At 35.4% G+C, this 12367-nt stretch overlaps 1 protein-coding gene and 1 pseudogene across 1 annotated transcript; both read right to left on the reverse strand.

Moving 5' to 3' along the window:
- Positions 1 to 2942: 2942 nt before the first annotated feature.
- LOC147513122 (pectinesterase 2-like) lies at positions 2943 to 5511 on the reverse strand. Its single transcript, XM_086596148.1, has 2 exons — positions 4603 to 5511; positions 2943 to 3834 (listed from the first exon to the last, which is right to left on the reverse strand). Exons 1-2 carry the CDS (start codon positions 5450 to 5452, stop codon positions 3155 to 3157), a joined length of 1530 nt encoding a protein of 509 aa, XP_086452274.1. The 5' UTR covers positions 5453 to 5511; the 3' UTR covers positions 2943 to 3154.
- Positions 5512 to 8179: 2668 nt separating this feature from the next.
- Positions 8180 to 11871, reverse strand: LOC147513123 (pectinesterase pseudogene; annotated as a pseudogene).
- Positions 11872 to 12367: the final 496 nt, after the last annotated feature.

Consider the following 12367-nt stretch of genomic DNA (forward strand, 5'->3'; position numbering starts at 1 on the left):
GTGGTTTCATCACTCAATAAGCCACACCCATAAAGTATTGTTTGCCCATGACTATTAATACCAACAATTGGAGCACATATCAGATTATAATTGTTTGCTTTGAAGGTCATGTCGAAATCAATTGCATCACCGAATAACCCATAATCTCATATTGACTTTGCATATATCACAAAAGAAAACTCCAGTTATTTCACTGTCTTCATTGTACCAAATAGAATAAAAAAAAATCTTTCTTTTTCTCCCTGAAATAACCAAGAAGACATTGGGCACGTCTCCTTTCTTGAGATACTCTCTTCGCTCTTTCTGTAACCGATTATTACAATCAATCCGAGTGTAGTCCAAATATTTAGCTCCTCCCGCTTCTGCGCAAGCATAAAAGTAAATTTGACTTGATTTTAGTCTTGCCGAATACATTTTCTTCATCATTTCTTCTTGGGATTCATCTGTTGACCTATGGGATCTTAACAAATTAGAATCCAATGGAGGAACAAGTTCCTGATTATATTCACTAATGAACTTAATCAAAATATACTTCTCATTCTTTTTAGCCTAATCTCAAACTCATCCAAACACTTTCGAATCGCCTTTCATCTCTTTCTTTTTTTTTTTCCCGTTTTGATCTTTTTGTATACTCCTTCAAAACAATAATAGAGACAACATTTTAATATTTTGGGTTGTTAACTAGTATTACCCCCACCCCCACCACTAGATGAGCCAATTAGGATTCCCCACTAAATGGGAAATTAGGGTCTCTCCCTAAAACACCACGGTCAACTTGGTTTGACCGTTAACTTTCAAGTCAAACAATTGAAAATTACACAAATGCCCACATTGTTTTCAAAAAGAAAATATTCAATTTTAATTAGGTGGGGACATTTATGTCATTTTCAGTTGTTTGACTTGAAAGTTAACAGTCAAACCAAGTTGACCGTGTGTTTAGGGGTAACACTAGTTCACCCTAATATTTTTTTAGAATCTAAGCGACTACTGTTCGATCTTTTAATCCTAACGCTAAACCCAACTGCTCATGCATAATTGTTATAATAATTACGAGCATATTTAACACTGTCAAATATCATCATCCCAAGTATTAGTTCCATTATCTTTACTGGAAAAAAACAATTATAGGAAAAAAAAAAACTAGTGGAGAAGAAGAGGGATGGAGGGAGAGAACGGAAGTTGGTGGGAAAAGAAAGAGAGCAATATTTTGGGGAGAAAATCGCGGAGGAAATTGTTATTTCCTTTATTGGATAAATATTTTGTTTAATTAATAATTCTGGAAAAAAAAAAAAAAAAAAAAAAAAGAGGAGTGAGAGTTTTGTTAACACACATGGCCACTAAGAGCGTTGGTAGTATCTACTAGCAAAACGGAAGGTGAACAAATTCGGACTCGTAGTGGAACTATACAACTAGAAGTGGTCGTGAAGTCCAGCCTTTGCGGAGTTTGCAATGATTACTAGTTTACTACCCCTTACCCCTGTGAGGTTATCGGTAAACAATTAGCTAGGGAAATTATTTTCACAAATTAAGACAAATTTACTTTTCATTTTTCTTTGTTTTAAAGTCATTAAACTTGATTTTGCTACTAAAAAAACAAAACAGCGCAACCTTCATCAGCTGATACAATTATTAGAAAAAAAAATCATTAGTTGCCTAGCTGGTACAAACCATAGTTGAAATCAAGCAAAGTTTGCTAATGATTTAAAACATTGCACCTGTTTATATACATATAGGGGAGGGATCCGTTTACCATGATTTTTTATATCATGGTTTATACCATGCCCTTTTACAAGACGAGTTAAGAGCCAATATTTTGTGAATATGATCTAGTAACTATGAATAGCTACTCTACTAAAATTTGGCTCATTTGGAAGCCTCTAACCTAGTTTAAAAAAATGTTGCCAACTTTGAATTTTTTTTAACGATCGAGATTCTTCAATTTTGAAATCATCTTTTGATATTGTTAAACACCATCAAATAAGATGAAATTCTGTGAAGGTGATCTCCATGGTTTGTTAGACATATCTACAAAAAATTAGGTTCTAGTTCGTTTTGTAGGTGAAATTGTGGGGCATGATATATTGATCCCTCCTATATACTAAACATCCATGAGCATGTGCTCTAAAATCAAGAAAACATTCACAACAAAATAGCTTTCCTGGGTACAATAATGTTACATAAGGATTGATATCTTGTCCTAGCCATATATTTGATTACCAACCATTGCACAAAAAGTCTTCGATATTTTGAGAAATATCACTAAATTTGTAGGCACCAAAGGGAAAATTTTATAGAATCTCTTCAAATTTCAGTTGATCAGGTCTTTAAATGTATTGAAAGTTGGAACTGATCGGCTTTAAGGTACCACAATATTTCAAACATGTAAGCATAATTGATTGACAAACATGTTTTTAAGTAAGATTCGTAACCCATTGATGGGTGGGGTTCGAACCCCAGGCCTCTGGTATCATCACCCAAAGATTTTACCAACTTTTGACACATGCACATGTAAACGTAATTGGTGTTAATAATCTAAGAAATACAAATGATTTACAATGTTCACTTTTAGTGAATTTATAAGCATATTTGTTTCGAAATTTGTCCGATAATAAACTCTCTGACTTGGGAGTTTCAAAAGAATCTTAAGAAGTTAAATGTTCATTGAATCAATGTTCACGATTCTGAACGAAATGTCAGAATTCCACTGAATATTTCGATTTAAAAAAAATAGAAAAACTAACATAGGATCGAAATATTAATGATTCCGAAATTAGTCGAAATCAAAATATGACATAGGTTGAAATATTGTCAATTTCGGTTTTCTATATTTTCGGAATTCCAAATATTCCGAAATCTCCAACTATGCACTGAATTGAAATTATTTGAAAATTTGTCCAAAACATTGTTTCTTAATATAATCTCTCCTTGGAGAATGAATTCGATAGTCCACACAATGCTCATCTTATACATACAGAATTACAGATACATACGAAAATTATTCACATTTGCGGGGTAAATTGAATGAATTATATACTTAATATAATAACAGGCCATGCACACCTTATTGACAATTGACGACGAAGATACTATTGAAAGAATTAAAAAGACTTGTGGCACAGAATAATGTGTCTCTCGGACCTTATGATAGTTTCCTTCAAAGACCAGGAGTGAAAGGAACTTTGGTTGGTGGTAACCATGAATTACCACCTATGAAGTTTGCTACGGTGAACTTTGAAGCTTCAGCTGGATTTGTTATTACCCTGTAACCAGGCCATTTCACTCTATTAGCTGTTGATGAACCTGGACCAGTGTTCCTGTACTCGCCATAGTATAAGGTTTTCAGTGCGAAATTTCCAACCCATTCCATCCAACCAGCTGGAGTTATCTGGGCACCCATAAATGTTTCCATATAAACCGTCCGGGAATACTGCTTCCATGGCCTCCCCAAGTATACTATTGTTGACCCGAGATCCGCAGTAGCCAGTAGTCTGGAATTTTGAATTGATATTCCAGTGTTTTGGTTGGGATCCATTCGACCTTGGGCTGTTAATGTGCAGGGTTGTCCAGGCATGGGCTTTCTAGCATAAATGTTGCAGTTTTGGAGAACAACGGCAGCATTTCCAAATATAAAATCAATTGTACCAACTATATTGCATTCTCGGAAAAATTGTCTCTGGGAATGTACATAGAGTGTATCTTGAAATCCTTCAAAACTACACTGATAGAACACGGAGAGATCGGAGTCTGACCGTAGTGCAACTGCTTGATGATTTTGAGGTCCAGCTGTGTTACGGATTGTAACCCCTCGAGCAATAAATCCAGAACCCCCAGTTGCTAAAATTTAAAAATTCGAAATAGTTAGAGCTTTTTCAGGTCTAAAATAAGAGTAAAAACAGTGCAGAAATGCCTTGGTTTCAAAGTTCAAACAGTTCTACTCGTCTCAAAAATTGCAACAAGGTATGTTGGTCTTTATAAAACAATATAATGACGAGCATAGTGACGAAAACGACGCAATGATGGTTTCTGCATATAAGCAACTATTCTAATTGGTTATGTGATTGAAATAATCAATATGAAATAAATCAATAAGCAGGGTCCCTTTACTAAACAACGAACTAATTTCTAGTATAATAAAACGTAGATTCTCTGAAAATCTCACTACTTGACCCTTCAACTCATACAATCTAATTAGTATACATTCTAATGTATATAAGAGTATAGCTGTGTAGATTAATGTTGAACACATCAACCTTCTCGTACTGTTAGTTTCATCAAATTGACTAGTTTTAAATGTCTCTAGTTTATCATGTTAAACATCTAGGAAACAAGCTCAAAATATTAAACTCTGGATAACTAGTAATTGATATAACTAAGTGAAGAACTAAGTCACTAACAGGAATTCCATGGCTTCAACAATTAAATATAATTGGAACATCCAAAACTCGATTGGCTATGAATGGAGCGGCAGCAGCCGCTTCTTATACACGCAAGATTTTATATGAACCTCAAGATGAACAACATTAAAAAAAAAAAAAAAAAAAGATCTAGACAAGTATAAATTTCTAGTCAAATAATTTAAACTAGTAGATATTAGTGCCTTACCAAAGGTAGCCGAAGCGAAGGTAGTGGAACCTCCTACTACGCTCTTGCTTCCAGTAAGAATGGTCTTCCCTATGCCATCACCTATCAGCATGACATTCTTCGCTTTGGTCACAACATTTTCACTGTATACCCCTGCTTTCACATATATAACAAACCTGCCCTTTCCCTTCCAACTCGCTGCCGCATCAAAAGCTTGTTTGACTGTCTTGAACTTCCCTGATCCATCTTTAGCAACCACAACATTAGCAGCAGGAGCTGCTGCTTGCAATAGCTTTCGGTCACCAGTTGGTACCCAATCTGGGAATCCATCCTTGTATTTTTGTTTACTAGGTGCAACCTTGTTAAGTTCAAGAGTGTTGCAAATCAGTTTCGAAACATTATTTGTCATAAGTGGCGACATATACTCAGAGACCCCAAGCTCTTTGAGCCCATCCGAGCATGTACCTAGGTTTGTTAGAGCTGTACTTAACCAGGTCTGTGCATCCTCACCAGTGTGCTTGCTATTTGGATCGACAGTTTTATTGAGTTGGCGTATGGTGTTGTCATATAACTCTACACAATCAGCCCATGCAGCTTTTTCCTTCTTGTTGCGCAACTGGAGTCCAAGCCCCTCGGTGCGACCCTTGGCTTTTACCGCTCGCTCCAAGGCGAGGTGCACCGCAAGTTTTTGGAATTGTGACTTATGCTTGATAGAATGCGCAACAGGTTTGCTACTCAAAAAAAACTCGCATGGTTCAGGATTCGGTGTTTGGCTGCACCACCATTTTATGTCGGAACCAGTTTTATCAGATGTAACAGAGGAACAAAAGAGAAAAACAAGTAATAGCCCCACAAATAGACGAAATGCCATAAATATTTTTCTCAATGGCTTATCGAATTTTCTCTGTTGGACTGTTGGTGTGTTTATATGTCAATGAACTCCTATATTTATAGTGAAGGGTGCAAAAGTACTAGTGATGTGGATGCCAAGTTGTCAACAATGTTAAATTGATCGATAAGAAAATTGTTTAGTTTCTATTTAACCACTTGGCATTTGAAAATAAACAACGTTTGTGGAAGTATGTTTGTGATTATATTAGGAAAGAAGGGAAGCTTCACAGGTTCAATTAAGTATAAGATCTGACGTTCTCAGCTAATTAGTGATGTATAGATATGATTGTTCAACTTATGGACTTCTTCTCGTAGTTGACAACTTGACATGGAAAGGTGACTTACCATTGGCATGATGCGTGTTGTTTTAGAAATTCAGAAACTGAAATCATGAGATGCATGCAGTAAAATTTGAAAACTAGCTAGCTATTGCAGTCATATACATTCCGGGGTCCATTTTGATCTTAAATAATTTGAGTTTTTTTGCCTGTTTGATTCAACGAGTTATATGTTTAGTCCTGTTAATCATGCAGACAAAATTTCTAGTGCTAGTCGCCTGAATGATTGAATTCAACATCTAAATTGGTTTAGCTCTAGCTAGGATAGCGCAGATGTCTACGTGCATCTCAAATTCTCAATGCACAACAAATGTTGTGCAGTTGTCTGTGGCTTGTATAGGTCACAGTGGATTTGGAGCTAGCATTGTTCATTCCTCGTAAGAAATTGTGTAATAGTTTTAAGAAGCAAAAGAAATGTTTTTTTTTTTTGCTTTTGCGGTAATAATGAAAGATATCTACTGAAACCTATCGCAAAATAGCTAACCACCGGAAAACTCAATTCCCTAACTATGAGAAAATCAAACTAAAATAATGAACCAATTTTAGCTTCGGTTAATCAAGTACTAGCTTGGGCTTAAGCTTTAACCAAGTGTTGGAGGAAAGTTACTAACCATGATGTGACTAATTAGTACCATGCAAGGAAAATTAGGATCAACCAATACTACAGAGTCGAAGATCAAGTTCAAGGATGAGAGAGATAAAATTTTCCTAAAAGTTAAAAGTTGTTATACTGTCTTCTTTTTCATATAAACAAAATCCTGGATTTTGATAAACATATGACTGTATGAGGGTTCTATTAGCCATTAGGGCTGTTATCCTTCCAACTTTGGTACCTAGGTCGTTGACTTGGGAAATCCCAATAGATCACGACCAACTACCAAGGCCACAAGAAACCAATACAGATACTAACTAAACTATTCAATGTGCACGTTTAGGTAGTCGTAGAATAGAATTTTGCGGAAATGTGAAATATTGAATACAATTGATACACAGTATATAATTTAGAAATTTAATCCAGCAATAATCTCATCCAATATTTGACCTCTTCAAAATATTGGTTGTGCCTTCAACACGGTGAAGTAAGATTGCAGGCCTCTTCTTACAAACAGATGGATAATTGGATTTCATACAATTTAGAATATGGTAGGTATAAAAGAATGAAAGATCACATCCCATTAATTAGCAAATAAACAAAATAGCATCTCGTAACAAATTGAATGTAGCCTCCCTTTAAAATCTTGTATTGTAGAATATGTTGCATCTGCATATATAATTAAAGATTTTAGAATTTTGGCTAAGAAAGATTTGTTTATATTTGAAAATTTTCTACAATACAAGGGAAAACTTCACAAAAATACAGGTTTACCTTCATTGACATAGTGAAGATTCAACTGTGAAGTGGGTAAATATCCCAACACTGTAAATACTTCTCTCTGGTTTTGATCTGATCCCAAGTTCTGAACCTGAATCCACTATAAACTTTTAACATTCTGCTCTTCTGACTTCCGAGGGTGTGGCTCGAATGCTCCATCCGTCATTCCGTCCCCCTTGTACTGAATTCAAAAAATGGGCTAGAACCCCATATTCTCTAATTCAAAAACTATTATTTTCAACCATGGAGCCGGAATTGGGTAAATTAAATGCCATATTAGGTTGCTCGGACCTATAGAATGTATAAGTGTATAACTAGTTCCTTCGTCAAGCCTGTGTACTAGTCCAATAGTAGGGCTCTACTTTGGCCATTGACAGGCCCAAGTAACCTCAAAATTATCAGGCATCCCTCTACACGCACTGGGGCCTGGGAAACATCCTCTTGCACCTGAAATCATATAGTCAACCGTTTGTCCATTGACAAACTTTGAGAATTAATTTTGAGGGAATTTGTAATAGATTTCGAGGAGATGAACCCGTAAAGACTCGGGATGCTATTGATGGATTGTTCCCAATCCGGACCATGTCACCAACATCGTTTAAATTTATAACGATGTACATCTATGTCAGCTACGTTTTTGGTCTAAGTTGCTGACATTGTCTGGGTTGGGAACAAAATGACAATACTGAGTCCTGTTTGAGAAATTACCCCATTAATGTTAGGACCTTTGCTCGATGGATGCTTGTATATATTTTTAAGAAATATGTAACACTTGGGCAGAATTGGCCCACACTTAATTAGTTGGCCACTTATTTTGTGCAAAAAAACTTTCCTGATAGCATTATGGCCTTTTATGAGTTCCTGAATCCAAAGAAAAATTAAAGGTTCAAGAATTAGGGAAAACGAGATGCAGCCTAAACTTTTGAACATGCAGCATTCGAAAATGGAAACCACCAGATATAATTACTTAAAGTTCGTAACCTTGCAATGGATTGAATCAATGGTCAGCATAAAATGGGACCTTTGTAGCAGTCAACCATGAAAGGCCTCCTATGAGTTTTTCAACAGTGAATTGTGATACCTCGTACTCAGTTGACAAGAGATGATAACCACCCCACTTAACACGCCGATCGGTCCAAGCACCTGGACCATAGTTCATATACTCTCCATAATATACTGTACCATCAAGATATAATTTTTCAGACCATTTCAACCATCCCTCAGGAGCAATGAAGCTATCAAGAAATGTTCGGATAAATACAGTTTTAGAAAAATTTCCCCACGGCCGTCCAAGGTATTCCGGATATCTGTCCATATACGGTCTAAAATCAGGTGCAGCTGTAGCTCTCTAATCCAATACTGATAACACCATCACGATTTTTTCTTTTACCACTACTTTTACAGTTTTACCCATAGTTTGGAATTTTGGAATTTTCGGAATTCCGACAAAACCAAAATCTGAAATTTATTAAATTTCAATTCCTATTACATTCGGAATTTTGGATGATTTCAAAATTTCAAATATTTCAACTCTATATTTGGAATTCTATTTTTTTGAAAAACTAAAATTTCAAACAGAATTCCAAAATTTCGTTCAGAATCACAAACTATACCTTTACTTGAGGGGTAATTACATGCCCATGTCTTAAATAACCTTTCCGTACATATATAGTGCAGCTTTGAAAGACCGCAGTCGCATCTCCGAATATGAAATCAAGAGTACCATATATATCACATTCTCTGAAAAATTGTCTATTCTTTCGAAGGTAGAGACTATTTTGATATCCTTTGAAACTACACCGATAGAAGGCTGACATGTCTGAACTTGAACGAAGTGCAACAGCTTGACTAATTGGGCCAGCCGTGTTGCGGAATGTTATTCCTTGTGCAATGAATCTGTCACCCTCCACAGCTATGAGCCACAACGTTGTAGTTAGTTACTAAACTAGGTAATGATATGAAACAAGTTGTGATGATAGAACCACAAAAGTAACCCATTGGGGGGGGGGGGGGGGAAGAAAATGAAAATAGAAATGGAAATCAAACAAGTTTTGGACTGGTAGAAATTTCTAAGTTTTTTTTTTAAATCATAAAGTTGGAAAATCTTCTTAACAACTAACAAGAAATTATCAGATAGCAGGGGCAACATTTAATTAACTTGCATTGTTAGGTTCCCCATTGATTCAATAAGTTCTTCCAATTTAAAATGCCTAAATGTGTTAACTATCGTGAGTTTGTCAATTTGTGTGAAATCTATGTCTCATCCGAGACCGGTTTTGCTGTCCCAAACGTAACTATGCTATCCTAGCTGTACAATCAATTTCAATTGAAATAGAAGTGTTTTGTGATATAGAATTCTTATATTAGCTTGAATTTGTATCCAAGTCCTAACTCTAACCTTCACGTTTTATCTCCTCAGATTCTAGCTACTATCTAAGAAAATAGGATAGCTTTTATTAAAGGAAACAAGTTCTTTCTTCCTCATTGTTACTCCCATTTTCTTCTACTTAATAGTCCTAATTAAAAAACTTTTGAGTGAAAATAACAATTGCTTCTGGTCACAAACATCATTGTATAACAATTAGTTTTTTCATTGTTATTGTGCGCAAAATCGCTTTTACCGAAATCACTAATTTTTCTTACGTACAAGTACTAGTCCCATTTTTAATGACCATATGAATTATAAACTGTGTTAGATACATCATTATCATAATTTATTCGGAATTAGAACTCTTGATACTTAATAAGAGTCTTTTAAACACAATTAAATCTTGGGACATAATCTGTTTTGGTATTGGATATATGACCAATTTCGTTTTCATAAATAAATTGTGCGATCTGTCATCATAAAGAAGAAGCAAAGAATGAGATTGTTGTTGTTTTTTTAGAATAAGATTGTTTTTTTGTTTATGTCTTGAAGTAAATTATTTTCTTTCTTTCTTTCTTCTAATGCTAATTTCTTATTATTTTGATAGTATTCAACAATGGGCAAGACAATGTTAAAAGGAAGAAGATAATAAGGCAATTTCTACGGTGAACTATGGGTGGGTGGTTAGAGCATTCCCAATGCAGGTGGAATTGAAAGGAATGTGAAAATTTTCAACTCCATTTCATTCAAATCTAGTGCCCAATGCAGAGGTGATCGAAAACAAGGGTGACTATTTTTTCCAAGTCCAGGGTGAAATCTTCAACTGAGATAGTGGCTGAATTGTGAACTTCGGACGGGATATTGAATTCCGTCTTGTGTGTTTTTTTTTTTAAAAATGGATTTTTTTTTCGAACGGAATGTTTCATTCTGTCTCACCTGATTTTTCGTTTTTTTTTTAAAAAAAATTTAAGACGGGATGTTTCATTCCGTCCGGAGCGATTTTTCGATTTTTACGTCCAGACACATTCCGTTTGAAATTAATATTCATCTTTGCATTGGGCACCTTCACCTTGCTTTTCACCAAAACGGTGGAAAATAGAGGAAATACTACCTATTTGGAAGTGATAAGAGGGGAAAAATATTGACTTGTATTGGAAATGCTCTTTTAGAGTAGGAACTTTGATGCAAATTCGAAATAGTACAAGAACTTTAAATTGCAAAGGACTCCTATTTTCTTTGAGTATGATTGGTGGGATAGCTAGGATAGCTTAACTTTTGGACAGCAAAACCGGACTCGTCTCATTCGCTCCCATAATACATCATGGACCAAAATATCGCCGATATATCCGATATATCGCCGATATATATCGGTATTTTGGTACACCGACATCGATATTTCCGATATATATCCACCGAATATAGAACCCTTTTTTTCCGATATATATCGGAATTTCCGATATGAAACTTTATATCGCCGATCTAATCGATATTTCCGATATAATCGATATATATCGGTTGACTTTTTGACCATTTTAAAATATAAATCCGATATTTTCAATATATTTCCGATATATATCCGATATTTCCGATATTATATTTCCGATATATCCAATATTTCCGATATTTTAAATAGTTTGGACTGGTTACCAAAAAAAATGGATATATCCGAAATATCCGATATATCCGATATATATCGGTTTTTGGGTACACCGATATATTCATCGATATCGATATTTTGGGCCTTGTAATACATTCCCCCGAACAATAAATGGTAGAAGTAGGCCGGCCAGTATGTAGCAAGAGAAATCCTTACCTACAGTTGCGGAGTTCATTGTGCTGGTTTTTCCGGGTACTTGTCGTCGATTTCCAGTAATAATTGTCTTTCCAATACCATCACCAAGAAGCGTAATATTTTGCAACTTCTTTCCAATCAAAACCTTCTCATCATACACACCTGCCTTCACATGTGTAAGTGTAACCAACCTTCCTTTCCTCTCTTTTGGGTACTTTGCTACAGCAGCAATAGCTTCATTAATAGTTCTATATTTTCCCGAGCCATCTAACCCATCTTGCGCTACAACAATCTTATGTTCATGCGTATGCGGGTATCGTGGAGCATACAGCCCATGTGGGCGCAGGTCGGGATCTAGCAAGAGCCTTCGGTCACTAGTCGATACCGAAGCTGGAAATCCGTCTGTCTCGTTTTCTTCCTTACCACTACGTACCTTATTGATAGAGAATCTAGAGACATGATGTGATGTTGTAAAAGAAACAAAATAGTAAATAGATAGCAACGTTATGACGATTAATTTGATCTTCATTATCTCCTTAAATGAGTTTGTCTCACTTTGGGATTTATGTACTTTGTATATAGCAATATAGCATATATTTGGAGTACATTTACGGCTCTCATGCCCATTTAATAATTTGAAACCACCTTTAAATGGTGTGATTATGCGTTTTTTATATAAGGGTGGTGGTTATCAAAAAAGAAAAAGAAAAAAAGATTATGCGTTTTTTATATTTTATTACCAATCAAAGACCATGAATACTGAGTAGTTAAGAATGTTCCAAGTAAGCCACATCGGCATAGGTGGACACCTCAGCTTTTCCAATAATTTTGCAGGAAAAAATAAAATCTACGCTCTCTTTTCCCAATTTCAATTGTTTGCCCGTTTTCGCCCTATTAAAACCAATCAAAAAACAAAAACAGAAAACAAAATAAAAGTTCCGATTTTCCCCCAAAAACTTCCTCATCTTTGTTCAGTGTTACTTCTTGACATTCTACAAAACTAATTTACTTATTTGTTGATCAAC

The sequence above is a fragment of the Coptis chinensis genome, chromosome 3 (genome assembly GCF_015680905.1).
Source record: "Coptis chinensis isolate HL-2020 chromosome 3, ASM1568090v1, whole genome shotgun sequence".
NCBI classification, from domain to species: domain Eukaryota; kingdom Viridiplantae; phylum Streptophyta; class Magnoliopsida; order Ranunculales; family Ranunculaceae; genus Coptis; species Coptis chinensis.